General features: G+C 38.0%; 1 protein-coding gene, 1 long non-coding RNA gene and 1 pseudogene across 2 annotated transcripts; 1 reads left to right on the top strand and 2 right to left on the bottom strand.

Moving 5' to 3' along the window:
• LOC122113023 overlaps window positions 1-19,238 on the bottom strand; it is a 174,258-nt pseudogene that overhangs the window by 122,657 nt on the left and 32,363 nt on the right.
• LOC122113030 (aldo-keto reductase family 1 member C1-like) lies at window positions 6,130-18,151 on the top strand. Its single transcript, XM_042685918.1, has 9 exons — window positions 6,130-6,242; window positions 10,093-10,260; window positions 10,470-10,586; window positions 11,376-11,453; window positions 11,885-12,007; window positions 14,013-14,113; window positions 14,568-14,742; window positions 17,050-17,132; window positions 17,900-18,151. Exons 1-9 carry the CDS (start codon window positions 6,159-6,161, stop codon window positions 17,940-17,942), a joined length of 972 nt encoding a protein of 323 aa, XP_042541852.1. The 5' UTR covers window positions 6,130-6,158; the 3' UTR covers window positions 17,943-18,151.
• Window positions 17,599-17,906, bottom strand: LOC122113038. Its single transcript, XR_006148360.1, has 2 exons — window positions 17,768-17,906; window positions 17,599-17,676 (listed from the first exon to the last, which is right to left on the bottom strand). It is a non-coding gene; the product is annotated as an uncharacterized LOC122113038 (long non-coding RNA).

Below are 19,238 nucleotides of genomic sequence, written 5' to 3'. Positions count from 1 at the left end.
TGTGTTTCTTCTCTTGCAGGGCAGTCAGTAAGTCATAGCCCTGCCTGCTAATGAATAACCAAAGGTACTATTTATCTAATGGCACATTGTCTGGAGAGGCAATGAAGTTATGAAACTGAATAGACTAGGAAAAATGAGATATGGTCAGCTAACAGCAAATACAGGAGATATTCCTTCATGTACTTCTCTTAAGATTAAGGGAACAAAAGTCGTTTGGGGAGAAAGGAAGCAGGATAACTTATGGAAATTGAGGCCTGGTGTAGGCAACTCAGAAATATTGTATCTAGAAATTTAGAACTGCTATCTTTGCTTCAAAGAGAGGCAACTGAATACATTCTTTCCTAAGGGATGCATTTCTCACCCAAGAATTCACAACTGCCTGACAGGATGCCCCAAAATGCAGATCTCAGGACATCTCCTTGTTTCATAAGGATCTGTTTCATGGCAGGATGTATTCTTACCTAGAAACTCAGAGAATAGCACCAGGTGTTGTTAAAGCAAAGAAAAAGCACCTAGCTTTGTTTAACTTAAAGCCAGACCCCCTGCCTTTACCTATATATACCCAACAGCCCAAGTTGCTGTGTGTTTTTCTGGGTGTCTCCTTGTGTGTGTCTGTGTCTGTGTCTTTGTGTCCCTGAGAGCATCCAAAGTCTGCTAGAGTGTGCCCTTGCCCTTCTGTTTGTCTGCTTTTTGTCTGTCTGTTTCCTTGCTTGTTTACTTAAACTCTGCCAAGTTTTCTTACCATTGTGACTTATCCAGAAATTCTTATTCTGCAATCAAAGTCCAGAAGTCAGTGACTGAAGTCAGTGAAGAGTTCTTATATTTAAAGGGGAGCTTCACTAAACTTCCCCTCTGTCTGGTGACAGTTAAAGTAATATTTTAACCAGATATGGTGGTTCGTGCCCATAATCCCAACTTTTGGAAAGTGAGGCAGGCACATTATGTGTTTGAATCCAGTCTTGTCTGCTTAGGGAATCTTACTCAAAAAAAATTAATAGTAGAAAAAATAACACCAGACACATGTGAAAAAGAAGTTGAAACCAATCAGTTATTTTGTAATGCAATTAAAATTCATCTATGTTCAACTTTTGTGCCACTGTAATATAATTTTCAACAGCTTCTTTGAATGCTAAGCATATTTATGTTCTTCAAGTATAATTGTGTTGTAAGGGAGTTCAGTCAGCAAGAAACAGAGAAGCCACATCTTGAGAGGTCAAATTGGGAGTCTTTATTGGAAAGCTGGTGTCTGAAGGTAGACTCCTGTCTCAAAAGACCTGCAGCCCAGTACAAAGCTTAAACAAAGCTTTTAAAAACAAAAACTACATGCTTGGTGTGGAGAACACACCCAACAAAAGCAGACCTTATGTGGGAATACTCAAGTACCTGCAGAACTGTCCATCTATGGAAGTAGCTCAGAGGTCAGCTCATACTTTTCATATAGGGAGGTACTTAGAGGCTACTCAGAAGCCAATGAATCAAACTATTTAGGGAAGGAATCAAGGCAAAACCAGAGCATTATATGTAACAAAGCTCTCCTAAGGCTAAAATAGCATGACATCTGCAATTCAAGGAATGGCTTCTCTTACCTCTAGACTTTTCAGAGCTGAGTGGGAAATCCCCTTCACCCAGCAAGGTACCAGGATGTCTGCAAGGACAAGGAACATCGCTCATGCTTCTCACTTGAACACATAGTTGTACATGTTTCACTGGCATAGAGGGTATTAAATTTACCACCTAAATCACTTAAAATAATACTTGCATGTTTAACCGTGGGTATAAAAGAGTAAATATTTTTACCTTAAATAGGTATTTAAATGAAGTCTGACTCAGTTATTAAGTCAAAAAGCCAACTGTAAAGATCAGAAAACACAAATATAGAAATCTTCATAATAAAGATTTTTAGAAAAGAAAGACACAACAGCCTCTACATTCACTCTATCACGGCAACATAAGAATTAATCTAAAGATGTTCTCCCAGAGATGATTGTTAGGTTTTTAAAGAAGAGGTGGCCAAGTAAGAACCACAGGATGCACGTGTTATTTAGGTAAGGGGTAGGTTTATTTAGTAGACCAGTTGGCACCAGGCCAGGTTGGCACTCCATGCGGCTGGCAAAGAGAACATCTGGCCCTGGGCTAGGCCTTATCTAGGGTAGGGGTGGGGAAAGGTGTGGCCAGGTAAAGGCAGGTGGGACCTCGTAAGAAGAGATGGGACCAGGTGGGAGAAAGGTGTGGCCACATCAAATCCAGCTGTGAACTCAGTGGATGTGGGTATGACCTCTTCCAAGTTTGCCAGTATGCAGGTACTGGGTGGGATCTGCTCGCCGTCCAGGAGAGGACCTGTTTGGTTTGGGGGCCTTTTCTTACACTGTGCCATGGAAAGCCGGTTGATGTTTTAACTGGTTGATGGTTTATAATTGACTGAATTGAATCAAAAACAGTACATTTCTATTCTCTTTTTTGTCTGATTTTTATAAAGCATAGCCTTAGTCTTTTGAGCATCCTGCATTCACAGGAAATGAGATCCAGCATTTGCTCTCTTGTGAACATCACAGTCTCCTGCTCAGACTGAATTCTGTTGTCCACAGTGATTCGTGGGTTGAAAGGACAAAGCACGGTGTTTTAGACATAACACACTTGTTATGAGGCATTTTTCCAATGTGTGAGCAAACAAGATAAGTTATCTTAACTCTCTGTACACTGAAGTAACAGACCTTGATAGTATTCTGTGGCAAAGGCCAAACTTAAGTCATACTGTGAAATCTTCCAGCTCTGAGAGAATCACATCAATAAACGAGGAGCTTTCAGATGGGACAAGGTTTTCTCCTAGCACAGTGACAGTTCAGTATTCATTCAGCCTGCCTTCCACTGACAGTTCTGTTAAGCTTCTTTCATTTGATACTTTTCTATAACTCTACTTACACTTTGAGATCTCCAAGCAGAGGATATTACTTTTTCCCCTTTGGGGCTGTAAACCATTATAGGCATCCAGTCCTCAAACGGGCAAAGCATGTGGGGCAATGGACATCTACGCAGATGAAAATTAGAGGAAAAACCCAAGTTCTTAGCTCTATGATCTGAAAAAAAGAGAGTCTCCATGAACAATAGTCACAAATAAGCATCATATTTTCCCCTTATATTTAGCTTATAGACTTGTACATAAATATGTGGGGTGGTATCACGGGCCAGGCCCCCCCCCCCCCGGCTGTCACTTGCTTTAGAAAAAAATAACCAAAATAACAACCAAGAGTAAAAAGAATAACCAATATTTTTAAGGTATATGCTTAACACTTATGCCATGTATTGTGTTACCACTTTGCATATCTGAGTCAGTATATTACCACAATAAACTCATGGGTTCTTACATAAAAAAAATATGTTGGGTAGTATGCAAGCGTATACATATGCATTAACTGAAATATGGTAGATTTAAGGAGAATACAAGCAGTGCAATTCCTTAAAAAGGCAGTTTGGCAAAATAAATGCTAGGGCATGGGGACTTGAAAGGAATAGGGTGTGGTCAAGGGGAAAAGGGTAGACAAATGAAGAGAGGAGGAGGGGGAGAAAGCAATTCAGAATTCAATGTACATGCTACAGAATTAAGAAGAGTGGGGAAATGAGAGGGGAGGGGGAAAGTGAGAATGTTGAAGGGAGAGAGACTGATCAAGATATGTTGTTCTTATAACTGCTTTGTTAAATGGCAACTCCTTTGTGTAACTACATAAAGATAATTAAAAAAATAAATAAGATCAAACTATAAATAGTCCAAATAAGATTACCTTTTAGGAAATAAACAACTTTGGAGAAAAATATTAGAAGTTTATATTAGAATATATAGAAGTGTGTTGGCGGTATAAATGTAAGAAGTCCATTAGACACTCACCTGAAAACCTGGCACAGAAATTTTTTTTGGGGGGGGGGTGGTCTGGTCGTGGGGCCTGAACTCTGGGCCTGGGCACTGTCCCTCGGCTCTTCAACTCAAGGCTAGTGCTCTACCACTTGAGCCACAGCACCACTTCTGGCTTTTTTCTTTTTTCTTTTTGTTGTGCTGAGGAATCGAACCCAGGGCCTCATGCATACAAGGCAAGCACTCTACCACTGAGCCACCTTCCCAGCCCCTGACACAGAAATTTTAATGTTCCATTCTGGGTTTTTACTTGCTGGGGATATGGGTTTGGGCTATTTAAATACCAGATGATATTTAAAGATATGAAAAGTGTAAAATCACTAAGGAAGTTAGCAAACACAGAAATGGATCCAAAAGTTTTTCCTTGAACACATCAATGCCAATGCCCCTTCTAGTTCCCAGTGATGGCTTGTTTCAAGGAAGACTGTGCTGAGAAGCCGAGTTGACTCTTAGCTGTCATGGGGCAAAAGCTTCCCAGAGAATAACAGCAGTGCTGGCTGACACACCAGATGATGTCCTTGTGAAAGACCTTAGTCAGTACATCAGGCCAATGTCACAAATGTTCAGCATATTTTCCTGAATTATTTTTTCCTCATGAATAGATACTTGACCCACTCTCTTCTGGCTTCTTCCGCTAAGTAGTAAACCCTCATGTGGTACACAGACCCACCATTTCCATTGTACATCTATTGGACAAATCTGTAACCTAGGCAAGTAATAGTTGCTTTTGTGACATCAAGTAATCTCTCCACACATAGTTATACTGCGAGGTACCCAGGCTATGACACTAAGCAACTCTGAAGTAGGTCAATAACACTTCAGATATTGGTAGTTTAAGGGGATGGTTGTTTCTTCTTTCACCTCCTCCTGCTCCTCCTCTATCTTTTCTTCCTCCTCCTTCTCCCTCTCCCTCTCCTCTTTCATTTCCTCCTCTTCTTCCTCTTCCCCTTCCTCCTCCTTTATGTCTTTTGATAGACGATGTCTAGGAGAAGAAAATGGGCATCCATAGGACATGATGGAAATGTATACTCCAATCACTGTAGAAGTCAATTTGGAATTTCCTTTGGAAATATAGCTTCTAAGCTGCATGCCAATGTCTCTTATCTGTAATTCTAGCTACTTAGGAGGCTGAAATCTGAGAATTGCAGTTTAAAGCCAGCCCAGGCAGAAAAGTCCATGGGATTCTTGTCTCCAATTAACCACAGAAAAAGCCAGAAATGTAACTGTGGCTCAAGTAGTAGAGTGCCAGCCTTGAGGAAAGTAGCTAAGGGGCAGTGCCCAACCACCGAGTTTCAGCCCTAGCACGGGCAGATGCTTGCATATCCATGTTTAGCCCAACAGTATTCAAAATAAAGTATGGGTTTATTCTACATTTGATCAATGGATGGATAGAATGGATGGTATATTCTCAGTGGGATATGAGGCAGCTATAAAAACAAACCTTTTTGTAGGAAAATGGATGACAGTGGAGATCGTGAAGTTAAATCGGCTAGACTCAAAAAGACATGAATATGTACTTTATCCCAAGTCCAAGGGGCAGCTTTTGTCTTTTCTGTAGCCTTGATCTTGGGAAATAATCTTCATTTACACAGAAAAGCAAGAGTTTCACGCCTTTTTTCTTTTTATTATCTTTAAGTAGTTGTACAGAGGAGTTACCATTTAACAATGCAGTTTATGAATATAATTCATCTTGATCAATGTCACTCCCTTCTTCCCTCACCCTTCTTCATTTTGTAGGATATACAATGGATTTTTACTGCCTTCTCCCCATCTTCTTCTTTTGGTTTTGATATTCTTGAATAATAGATCACAAGAACCGTTTTCCCCTCATATGTGGATTCTAAAAGAAAGATGATGTGAAGGTGGAAGGGACAGTACTAGCAAGGAGTAAGCAGGAAGACAGAACAATGAAGCCTACTGAAATTATTTTAAGAAGCAGGTAAGGACACCAGGGAAAGTGATAGAGGAAGTAAATTTGGTCAGGCAGCATGGTATGTATGTAAGGAAATATTACCACAAAAGCCCGACTCACCTGTATGCTCATTTAAAAGAGGCGTATTCAGTTAACTGGTTCCAATCTTTTCTCACGTGTACACTGTTACTTACTTTTACTCCTCCCACATGCCATCAGATGGTCATTAGTCAGACAGTTGACTATAAAGGACTTCCATTTATTTGCTGCTCTGAGAGGGAAGAAGGAACAGAATCTGCTTAGAGCACTGAGAAAGAAAATAATTCTGAGAAGTGACCCAGGATGAATTCCAAGCATCAGTGCATACAACTGAATGATGGTCACTTTATTCCTGTCCTGGGCTTTGGCACCTATTCCTCTGAAAAGGTAACAACACTCATGTTGGCTTGAAGATTTAAAAGGAGATAGAATGAATAGAAAGCTGGCCAGTTTCCTGTGTGGCTCTCTGGTGGTTCACTGGGTCTCTGTTTCACCATTCCTCAGGATCTGATCATGTATCAGATACTGATTATCCTGGTCATTACTTTTCCATTCTGTCCCAGTCTATTTCCGAATTAGGTAGGAAGGAAAAAAGAAAATTTAACTGTAAAATCATCTGATAATGGTACAGAGCATATTTTCTTTATTTTTTGGACAGTAAGAGAAGTTTCTAGTAGCATCATTTGATCATTTTTATTGTGATATTTGTTTTCTATTGTTGCATTCTGAATTTCATAGATGTTATGATATTGATTTATGAGGTGATTAATTAATAAATACTTTTTATATTCTAGGAATTGCCTCTTCATGCTATTGATTGTTTCCATTGGTATACACAACATTCTTGACTTAATACAATCTAATTTGTCTTCTTTCCCTGATGTTTCCTTGTTTTCTGTGTTTAGGGAATGTATCTAAAAACTTTGTTTATCCTGAAGTTCTGAATTCGTTCATTTATGTTTTCTTTTAGCACTTTCAAAGTTTCAGGTCCTAAAGTGTGTGATCCAGTTTTGATCTGATATTTATACATACTGAGAAATAAATATGTCAAACTTTTTGTCAGAAGATGTGACACATATATATGGAAATATCACAACAGAACTGAATACAAGCATTAGACTTTCCAAGAATTATTTACAGAAAAGGGTGCTCTTTTTTCAAAGTCTATTTTTGTCTATTTGTTGAAAATCATCCTGACATGTGGATTCATTTCGGAGACATGTGTGCCATTCCACAGGTCTTTATGTCCATTTCTATGCCAGCATCTTGCTACTGTTTCCTATGGCTCTGAAGTATGTCATAAAATTCAAAACTACAGTGAGATATCATTTCAGCCTTATAGAATGACTCATGTCAAAGGCTAAGCTAAAATTAAAAATAAATCACATTTCTGGATAGTATATAGAGAAAAAAACTCTTGTACTTTTAGTAAAAATGTAAATTACAGACATGATGAAGAACAGTATGGAGATTCCTGATAAAATCAAAGTAGAGCTACCATATTATCCAGTCATCTAGCTTCTGGGTATACACTTGCCTGAAGAAGTAAGTCATCGTTTGGTGAATGGTTCAAAGGAAAATAACTAGGATGAGAGGAAGTTGATCTGTGCTGTGAACACATCCATTTCTTGTCTGAGTACTGGGACTCACTTGGTTCTCAGGTTTATTTTCCAGGTTAGAGATAAGCCATGTAAAAGGGAGAAGACTTTTAGACTTTGATCTCCATTAGAGCCATAATATTTAATCGCATACTGCACATCATATTTTCCTCTGTGTTTGATTTGTGTCCCAGCATGGAGGAAAAAAGGAAAGTCATTCTTCAAGAACACTGCCTGCCAGCTTCCTTGCTTGGATATTGATTGCAACTGGAATAGTTTCTGTGTTTATTTCTATAGTTCATGAAGAGTTATAGAAGGCAAGATATAGAGAAATCAGTAAAGTTGATGAGAATAGTAAACAGAATAAAAGATGGAGAGGCACTGCTGTTCAGGTTTAGGGGAGCCTTAAACCTCTCAGAGCCAATATTGGACCTGGGCTAAGTAGAATTTCCATGCACCATTTTCACCACAGGGTGTGAGAGCACTAAGATTTAATTATCTTGTCAACAAAAGAATGGAGGGGGGTGCAATTGTATAGGGGGGAAGAATATACCAAGTTTTGGGTTTTTCTTTTTGACCATATACTCTTTGGAGGAATCAGGAAGTGGGAATCCTGATTCAAAGACCTGGTGTGCAGAATTTTTCAGAGCATTAAGAAGTCATAATAATCAATTAATTAGAATACTAATAAAAGGTCCATGATCAAAGTCTTCTTGCAAAGGGCAAGATGGTAGAAAATCACTGTGCAATGTCCCTTTAAAAAAGAGATTGTCAAGGCTTCAAGCACAGAAGCCTCAGGCTGACCTTTGGTCACTTCAACACTTGGTGGGAGTGGAACAGAAGGTCAGGGTGTAGGGAAAATGGTAGATCCTCCTGTCCTACAAGACATCCCAGGAAGTGGGCAAGAATTCCATTTGTTTCTCATGGATGACTTCTGGCTTCCATCTCACCGTCTTCCTAAGAACTTTACATTACCTCAACTGCTGGAAATTTACCTGACATTATCCATGTAGTGTTAGCAGGATTGGGACATAATAAGAGTATGTATGAGTTAGTGGTCCTTCTTAATGTATGTTCTATAACTTTCCACAGAACCCTTGGTTACCTGATACAGATGAGTTCCCTGAAACTTGAATCCATAGCTTTACTTCCTGAAAGATTTTAGGAAATTTCCAAAGAGAAATAGTGAACCTGTAAGTCTTTGGAGAGTACAGTAGGATAGAGGTCAAGGGAGAACCAAGGACTCCACTATAGCCTCTGCTTTGTAAAGCCTTTGAGTCCATTTATACCTCAGAAAGTCTGGTATGGTAGCAGGCAAGGGCAGCAAAAGGCATTATGTAGTCTAAAGTCCTTTTTAGATTGCTGCTTGATTGGTTAATTAGCAGCAGTGAAAGATTGACTGTTCTGCACACCTTTTCAGCTATGCCCTTAGTTCTGCATTGTAAATTTTATGTCAGTCATGGGGCTTGGACTCAGGGCCTGGACACAAATAAATAGTTTTCGGCTTATCTTTTTCACTTTTTAAATAAATGCTCTTTCAAATAGTTATCTAAATTTGGAAGATAAGTCAATAACTTACATTGCATCTTATTGATAATTTCCTTTTTAAAAAAAAGATCTTTGGTATGAAGACTGATACCTACTTGAAATTTTCTTCTCATGGCATTGATGACTTCTTGCATATAAATCTGCATATTTTAAGTACACACCTTTATTTTCCATATATACTTCCATCACGTACATAACAATGGCTGTATAGAAAGGATTGGCATGCACACTGCTATTTGCTATTTGGAACTTAAGTTTCTCACCATTTTATGGCTACTATAGATGGCCAATATACCTAAACTCCCATACAAGCAGTGGGGTTTATGTGTTCTTGCTTTCTGATAGAAGTCTGGAATTTGAGGGTTAGCAAAGTGGTCTATAGCCTTTAGAGAAAGACTTGAGAATTGACACTCTAAATGGCTTTCCTTGAAAACCACAATGTATTTTCTAAATTCAGTGATCAGGGGTTCAATGTGATTTCACTGTGAAGAAGATTTCTAGATCACACAGAATATCTGCTAGAATACTTCCCTTATATCTGCTAGAATACTTCCCTTCATGCAACTTTTCCTGTGTTAACTTTATAATCTCACTTTCTAAAAACAAAAACAAGAAAACCACTGTGTAATTATGCACAGAGTCCTGTGAATTTACTATTATAAATGGGATGTACAGTAGGATTACAATTACATGAGTGAGGTACATTTCCTTTTTTACACATTTTCCCTTCCCTTACTTTCTCCCAATCCCTCCTTCCCTTCTCCCCCGCATGAATTGTATAGTCTACTCTACCACAGTGTGCAATGAGCTCCACTGATGCACTTTTCTATTTTTCTTTGAGTAACCCAGGCATAAGGAAAAGACAAAATTAAAATGACAGAAGAATGATTTCTTGGAACTTTAACTATTCCTTAGATGGCCCAATTCTTATCATTGACGTAGGAAAGGCACATATCCATGGATTACTCACCCTACACACAATTTGCACAAGGCATGAGGAAAGGCTACTTTGTATACAAGTCACTACTTTGTATGTGAAATAACACTCAACTCTGTAGTTCTCTAATTACTACTTTTGATTGTTCCTCTAGGTTCCCAAGAAAATGATTACAGACTGCACCAAACTAGCTATTGATGCTGGGTTCCGCCATATTGATGCTGCTTATTTGTACCAAAATGAAGAGGAGGTAGGCCTGGCCATTCAAAGCAAGATTGAGGATGGCACAGTGAAGAGAGAGGACATATTTTGTACTTCAAAGGTACGGTACATAGATGTGTATGTGCACCTACTAATGGAATGGGCTATGTTTAATAGATCTCATCAAAGGAAATCCATGATACAAGGGAGTTTATTTTCTGTGATCATCAGTGTCTAACTAGTTGAAAAATGTCTCACTATAGGTAAATAGAAGCCACAAATTTTGATAATTTATTAAACCACCACAACTTCTTCCTTCAACCTTTATAGCTTTGGTCTACTTCTCATCAACCAGAGCTTGTTCGACCTAGTTTGGAAAGAACATTGAAAAGGCTTCAACTGAATTATGTTGACCTCTACCTTATTCATTTCCCAGTGTCTCTTAAGGTAGGCAATTTTCAATATTGATCTATCAAAACCTCAGCTGTCAGCTTGATTCTCTTTTTATGTGTGGTTGAGTTAAGCTTCTAAAATTCATATGAACTCAATTATGTGTGCAAAGCTATAAGACTGCTCAAAGTAACATGTAATTGGGTAGTCACAGCCATGGATAGATTTATGTATCAGGAGAAATCTTCTGAAATGCTTTTGTCTGTTCTTTATCATTAGAAGTTTGGTTAAGTTTTGTCCCATTTTGACTGGTGGCATATAGGGCTTTAAGCGAGTTCAAGGTCATGGCCATTTGCACTCTATCTTCTCTATCAAAATTTATCTTAAAAAGTCCAGGTCATTTGCTCACTTGGCTGCCTTTGAAGCAGTCATGTGCTCTAGGAAATTAAAATCATTATTGACTACTCATTCATTTTTGACTGTTTAGCCTAGGTCAATATTACAATTCACAAGGCCATGTAACTATTGACTTCTCAGTGAAAGACAGTCATTTTTCCAGGGAAAAAGCACAAGGGTATGAAGAATAAGGAAATTACTCATGGGCAACCTACGAGGACCTGAGAATTTGTTATTAATGAAAACAGATCATTTATATAAGAAATTAGAATAAGCTTGTCATTCAAAGACATTCCTTACAAACCCATATGCAGACTTTTGTACCTCTTTCAGTGGTAAGGTCAACATTCTAGCTCATTTTAGCTCCCAGACATAGATCTGCCTGAGAACATCGATGTGAGTGGAGAGATAAACCTTGTGAGATTGCTTTTCTGATTCCATCTATTTCAGCCAGGAGATGAGATTTATCCAAAAGATGAACATGGAAAGTTTAAGCTCGACATAGTGGATCTTTGTGCCATATGGGAGGTGAGTAATGCTGAGATCCTGGGGGAAGTCAAAAGAAGACTCAGCCCAAAAATCCACAGTTCAGAAAGGATATGTGCCCAGTCTTGTAGAAATTAACTATCTCTATTATGACTCTGCTTAAGTGATGGAATGGAACATATTGCTAATAATGTAATACACAGAAATGAAGATGGATTGGAGAAAATGATGATAATCATGTTTTTCCTTTATATAGCATCATCTTTCTTATTGAGAGCACTAAAATTGTTTTCATTGCTGATACTACTGTTTCCTTTGATTTCCTTTACTGGTTTTTCTCTTCTTCCCAATCCATGGTAATTAGCTTCATTTTCATTTCTGGAGAAAGATGTTTATAACACTATGATCTTGCAATTATAAAGTTCAGTAGCCAGCTGCCGAAATTGTTCTTCATAACAGTTTTTCCTCCCCAGGCCATGGAGAAGTGTAAGGACGCGGGGTTGGCCAAGTCCATCGGGGTGTCCAACTTTAACCGCAGGCAGCTGGAGAGGATCCTGAACAAACCAGGACTCAAGTATAAACCTGTCTGCAATCAGGTCAGCTGCCATCATCTGCTTTCCTTCCATCCTTCATTCTTAATCCCCATGCTATTGTCATGTATGTCCTCTCCTCAATCATAGTTCTTTTGTAGAGCAGATGATGATGAGAGCAGAGCCTTTCTTCACAAGACTAGATCTTTGCTTTGTAAAGCAAAACTAAAAAAAAAAGAAAGAGAGAAAAACATTAAAAGACCATAGAACTGAATTGCCAGGTGTATATTCATAAACTGTTTTGTTGAATGAAACCTCCTTTGTACAACTACTTAACAATAATAAAAATATTTTTTAAGAGCTGGAACCTAGTGGCTCACACCTGTAATCCTAGCTACTCATGAGTCTGAGATCTGAGGATTGAAGTTCAAAGCCAGCCCTCACAGAAAAGTCGATGAGACTCCAATTAACCACCAGAAAACTGAAAGTGGCACTGTCACTCAAAGTGGTAGAGTGCTAACCTTGAGCAGAAGAGCTCAGGAACAGCACTCAGGCCCCAAGTTCAAGCCCTAGATAGATAGATAGATAGATAGATAGATAGATAGATAGATAGATAGATAGATAGATAGATAGATAGATAGATAGATAAAAGAAGAATTTCCAGATGCAAATATAGTCATGTTTCATTGCAGCCATTAGTCACATTTCAAAGAGAAGGTATACTTATCCCTAAAATACGAAGGCTGACAAGAGATTGGTCAATGAATGTGTTCTAGAGAGACAGTTATATATGGAGTATGGAAACCTGAAACCATAGAATGAGCAATAAAATCCATGGAATAGTAATGAAATCAGTGGTATGAGTTTATATGGTGCTTACATTCTTGAGGTATTCCCATATTATCTCTGGTTTCAAGGTTCTAGACCACAGGCATACTATAGGGAAAAGAAACAAATGGAGACTATGAAAGACACCCTGGCTAGAGAGAAAGAGCTACCTGTTTATGGTGATACTGAAGGTAGATGAAATCTACATTCAGAAACTAAGCAAAACAGAGCTGACCTTCTGTCTGACAGCACTCCGGACTGCTGCTCTCACCTGCTTCCTGCCATTAGATTACTGACTTAAGCCTCTCCATTCTGTGCAGTGTTCTATGTTCTGAGTTCCTTTGTTACAAAGTCTAATCAAAGAATAAGATTCATCAGTTAGGAATATATATGTGTATAATACTTACATTCATTATTATGACATAGAGTATAAATAATACATATTACTGATTATATGTAATATATAGCATATAACATATACAATATTACTATTATATATACTATATACGTAGTTTGTGGTATCTAATATGAAATAACATAGAACTAGAGTCCCAAATATTAATACTTGTTTTACAACAATTTTTTATGATGCTCACATTCAAATCTTTAAAGTGTCTATATTTTCCCACATATGTCCAAGATGGTTGATTTTTGCTATGCTCTGCAATGTAGGTAAGTGCCTGGAGCATTATCTGCATGCAATGCAGGTATGATCAAATAGAATTGTAGATACCTCTATTCAGCACAACACATCTTCTAAGAAATAAATTACTGTCCTTTGAAGTTGCAATTGGATTGTTAGACCTAAGGAAATGGATGGCTTTTCACTCTTGTCACTGGATATACCATCCATAATCAGATTCCCCATTGCTTTCTCAAAACATCTTTCATGCTTCTTTTTTTAACCTAAGTCAAATTGTAGCTTACAAACAGCTTTCTGTCATGTTTCTCTTCAATATACAATAACCCCCAATTCCTTTCCTCATGTTTTCTAGGAAGGATTTATCAAGTAGTCTACATTGATTACATTTTGGGCTTTGAGTGAAGGACAAAACTGAGCAAAAGGTCAAAGCCCTGAGCTCAAGCATTGGTACTGGAAAAAAATAATAATCTTTACTTATTATTGCTAGTTCATATTTAGGTGTCATGTTAATTTACGTTTTCCAGCTTCTTTTAATATTTCTTTTGTGCATTAATATAGGATCCCATATAACTTGAATGTTCTTATCTTGTCCCTCCACAGGTAGAATGCCATCCTTACCTGAATCAAAGCAAACTACTGGATTTCTGCAAATCAAAAGACATTGTTCTGGTTGCCTATGGTGCTCTGGGAACTCAAAGATATAAATATGGGTAATAAGAAAAATAGGGTTTGGTAGTCATACCTGTAATCCTAGCTGTTCAGGAGGCTGACATTTGAGGATGGCAGTTTGAAGCCAGTCTGGGCAGAAAAGTCTCTGACAGTCATATCTCTAAATACCCACCAAAAAGCTAGAAGTGGTGCAATGGCCCAAATGCTAGAGCACTGGGTTTAAGGGGGGGGGGGGGGGAAGCTCAGGGACAGTGCCCAGGCCCTGAGTTCAAGCCCCAGGACTGGCACAAAAGAAGAAAAATAAAAGGAATCATACCTAAGGAACAACAATTGAGCAAAGGTATTTAGTTCCACAACACCAGATTTTTCTGGAGCTCACTCTCAACTGGCTCAGGGTGCGGAGAGGAGATCCCAGGCCATAATGGTGTTGTGAGTCCGGGGGCCACACTGGAGAATGTCTGGTCTAAACCTCAGCCCTTCTGTCTCTCCTTCCAGGGTGGATGAGAGCGCCCCAGTTCTCTTGGATGATCCAGTTCTTGGAGCCATGGCAAAAAAGCACAAGCGAACTCCAGCCCTGGTCGCCCTTCGTTACCAGCTACAGCGAGGGATTGTGGCCCTGGTCAAGAGTTTCAATGAGGAGCGAATCAAAGAGAACATGCAGGTGATGCTCAGGGGCTCTGGGTACCATCTTTCTTGCCACATCCTTCCTACTTTTACTCTCAAGAGACATCGGTAGTCCATCTGCACTCACCCGGCGTTTTACTATGCGTATCCACCTCATGCCTGTTTAGAAACGTCTTCTCTTCCTTTACAGTAGCGCTACCAGGGACAATTGGGATTGGGCTGGGAACAAGGAATTTAGCTTCAGCTTTACAACAGTGATGTGTTCTGACCCCTGTACAAGTGTTAATCATTATTTTTAGTAAATATTCTTTTCAAATTTATTTTTTGAGTTAGTGTATATTTGTAATATATGGGTTTTCATTGGAATATTTTTGTATAGGTGCAGAATGCACACTGGTTAAGTTCCCCTTTTTTCTTCTCCTTCACCTTTTTCAAGCACCATTTGGTGTGTTTCACTAGCCTGTTATATATAAATGCACATATGTGTGTATATATAATATATATACCTATACATGTGTATATACATATATGTGTGTGTATATATTCCATAATTGTCCCCACCCGCAGGACTTCAACGAGGGCAATGAACCTAAGTGAGAAGGAATGAAGGGACAAGAGACACGAAGAATGACAGCAAGACAAGGATTCTGATCAAGCTGCCAATTTTTATTTTTCACACAGGGGTATTTATATACTTAGAATAAGGAAGCTTTTTCATTGGCCGTAGCAGCTGTAGGATGTTTGCCTAGGGCAGTGAAAAGGTGGTCGTTAGCAGCTGCCGGGTGTTTGTATGGGGCAGGATGAAAAGACCGGATTCTGTGAACAGCCTCCTGATGTTCCAGTGAGATAGTCAAGCCTATCATGCAGAGAGACTCCCTATAGGGCTCCCAACACATAATGAGTGAGAAGATCTAATATTTGCCTTTTTTAAACTTGGTTCAACCAGTTTAACATAAATTCATTTTTCCTTATGGACATATCCCATAGTATGTATGTATGTATGTATAAACATACACACCATATACAATATATGTATATACCATAGTTTCTTTATCCATTCATCAGCTATTCACTTATTGAGCAGCTCAGTTGATTCTAGTTTGGCGGTTATGAACACAACTGCACGAAAACATGGCTATGTACATATCTTTCTGATTTACTCTTTTTTATATATGGCCAAGAGCAGTGTGGTGGGGTCAGATAGTACCAAAAACAGCATGTTACTGGCATACACACACAAAAAAAAAACAGACACCAGTGGAAAAAATAAAAGGTCTAGAAATATGCAGTCAAAAGGAACCAGAAACAAACACGGAAGAAAAGACAACTTGTTTAACAGCTGGTACCAGGAGTACAGGATAATACCCATGTCAAAGATTAGACTCTCTCACCCTGTACAAATATCAGCTCCAAGTAGGTCAAAGATGTTAATGTAAGATCTGAAACTATGAAATTACTATAGGAAACTATGAAAGACTTAAGCATAGGTGGTCATTGCTTTTCTTTTCTTTGCCCAAAATGAGGACTCAAACTTGATACCTGACACTGTCACTCATTGGCTAGTACTCTACCACGCCTCCAACCCCTTTAGCGGGTTGGTTATTCTTTTCCTTTCTTTTCTTTTTAGCTGATTATTTCCAATTGCTCAGGAAATGTGAACAAAGGTTGATCAATTGGACTGTATTAAAAACAGAATGGGAGAAAATATTCACCGTCTATCTGTTCAAAATACAGAGGGCTAAAAAAAGTCAAGCAGCAAGTGGAAAAATATCATATTTATGATAATTAAACTGGTCAAATTGACACTAGGACTTCAGCCAATTCCTTGCCTGAGTCCTTTGAACAGAACATCATTAATATGTGGAAAGTTCTTGTTTTAAATTGTTAAAAATAATACTACTTTTCACATACTAACCGCTTGCTGCTGTTAGAAATCCAAGTTTATCCATGAAAAATATTTAATTATCTTTCAAAAATATGGCTCTGGGTTTCTCTGGATCTTCTAAATACACAAGGAAGTACTTTTAAAATCAGGTCAGCTTTGTTTGGTCTCCAGCTTCTTCCATTTCATCTGCAGTTTTACACATTTTCAACACATAGGAATTTGGGTTTTTTGTGATTGTTATCTTTAAGTAGTTGTGCAAAAAAGGGTTTCCATTCACCATGTCAGGAATTTGTTTCTATTTATTTATTTTTACCTGGTATTTATTGCTTACTTGGGAGACTTCTCAGACACTTAAATATTATCACTGCATCAGTCAGATTGGTTGCAAATTTCCAGACAAAGAAATATGCGCCCAAAATACAAATTTTAAACAAAAACACTTTTCTATTTATTTGGCAGGTTTTTGAATTCCAGTTACCTTCAGAAGATATGAAAGTCATAGATGGCCTGAACAGAAATTTTCGGTATTTTTCTGCTCGTATGTAAGTAACTTTGGCAAATATATTTTTATCAACTTAATTTCTGATGGGGTTGAGATAGTTTAAAGTTACCTCAGTATGAGTCAGACTGAGGCCAGTGTAAGTCAAGGATGACACAAAGCTTTCTGGAACTCTTCCCAAACAATTGAATATATAATCACTTTTATCACTTTATAGTGTGGTCATTACTGTATATAGATCTTATACGGTAAGCTCCTTGACCATGAGATTTTGCCATTTACATAACATACTTTCTATTTTTAGTCTAATATAGCATGTTCCATGCAGTAAGCTGTCAATAAATAATGAATGAATAAATAAATAAGATTTAGATGGCATTGTTAATAGTTACCTATAATTACCCAAGGCTATTTACTAGTGCTAAGATATCACTGGAATTGTCCTTTCTGAACAAGACAAATCAGTTTGTGCTTTCATCACTGGGAATTTGTAATAAAAAAGGAATCTCTTTGGTATTGTTTTGTTTTGCTTTATTTTGACATATGCACATGTTTGAAGAGGTGAGTGGATTCTCTGTGTGTTCAGTCTGAAAGACAGAAATTGGTTTAAACAATTTACCACTTTAATGTTACAAAATCATGTTTATAAAAGTACAAAATGTCCACTTAATGACTTACCAGAAAACAAACATTTTAGCTTTCACCCTAAGGGCGGGCTTCACAGAAATCGCTTCTAGAAACAAGAGTTATGAAATCCCTTCTAAACACAGAGTTATGAAATCCCATATGCATTCTTCTTTCTCATTGCAGGTTTGAAGGCCACCCTAATTTTCCATTTTCTGATGAATACTGACATGGACCTCTTCATCACTTCTGCAGAGCACTTGCCTGGATGGACATGATGCTGGAACGTCTCAGAGGCTGATGACTGGACACATGGCTTCCAATCCACACTGCTTAGCAACTCAGTCCCAGCTTCAAATGGGTCCCTAAGTCAGGAAGCAAAGCACTAAATGATTGTCACCCATTGAAATGAAATTAAAAGAAGATATTTTCCCTCAATTTTGCTGACTTCCAGTCTTGCATGAGTTGAGAGTTTTCTGTTTGCTTCTCATCTATCTCTTCTTCTAAACTCCTTTGTCTAGAAGTCTGCAGAAAGTGGAGGGAGATGACCAAAGTTATTTCATAGACATTTCTGTGGTAAGAATGGCAAAGCCCTTAAGCTTTAGAGAAGTAGGAGATAACAGGGGTTTCATTAGTATTTCCATAGCCCTGGTCCAGGCACAAGACAACACACTGCATGTGGTTTGGAAGGTGAAACTCATGTGAAGAATACCAGTATTCCCAGGTGGGTCTTGTAGCAGCTCAAGGATCACAGCTGCAGAGACTGAGTAATGAGATCTCACAGCTGCAGAGACTGAGTAATGAGCTGGGGAATAGCATATTTCCTGCTTGGGAAGTACTGGTAAGGATACTTGGTATAGTACATTTTGCAGAGACTATGAATTTCTGCCTCAGACCCAGTGCTCTGTGTCAGGTCAGGACCATCAAAGCATGCCAACTGATTGCAGCAATCTTGGCAGACAATGAATCCTTTCCTTAGTCTACAATTTATTGGTTTTATTTCTAATGTTTTCTCCGACATTTTTTTCTCAGTTTATTAAAATTCATCTTAGTTTTTTCTATGCAAGAAGTCATCTTACATAATTCAAGGTACCTAAATAAACCCCAAGAACTGAAGCAGTAAAAAATAATAAAACCCATGTATCAACTCTCCTTGAGCATCTAAAAATATGTTTATCAAATATCAAACACTCTTAAGTTTAAAAATACTGATTTTATATATATGTATATATAAAAAATCATTTTAAATGGTTCAAGTGCAAAAGAAAACTTCCATATAGAAAACACAAAATATTTTAAGCCATTGAATATTTCCTGGAAAACAAGATTATAGTATTGAAAGTAGTTAGTACTTTTGATTATTTTAAACATGCAAATATCCTTTTGAAACATATACACACAAAAACATCACACAGCTTTCCAAATGTAGTAATTGTTAGACACTTTCTAAATCACATTTACTCTCTATAGTTTTTAGAGGTACAAATGTAAGCATTTAATCTCAGTATCAGTAGGATTTTGTTCT

This window comes from Dipodomys spectabilis, unplaced genomic scaffold (genome assembly GCF_019054845.1).
Source record: "Dipodomys spectabilis isolate Male_0828 unplaced genomic scaffold, ASM1905484v1 ptg000096l, whole genome shotgun sequence".
In the NCBI taxonomy this organism is placed as follows: Eukaryota; Metazoa; Chordata; class Mammalia; order Rodentia; family Heteromyidae; genus Dipodomys; species Dipodomys spectabilis.
Note: the sequence above shows the minus strand (reverse complement) of the source record. Positions and strands in the feature narration are given on the sequence as shown.

Excerpts from the sequence above, each read along its gene's own strand:
- LOC122113030 (XM_042685918.1), top strand. The coding sequence starts at position 6,159 with ATGAATTCCAAGCATCAGTGCATACAACTGAATGATGGTCACTTTATT. Across the intron at positions 10,261-10,469 it reads ACATATTTTGTACTTCAAAG|CTTTGGTCTACTTCTCATCA; the intron begins GTACGGTACATA and ends CAACCTTTATAG. Across the intron at positions 14,743-17,049 it reads GAATCAAAGAGAACATGCAG|GTTTTTGAATTCCAGTTACC; the intron begins GTGATGCTCAGG and ends TTTATTTGGCAG.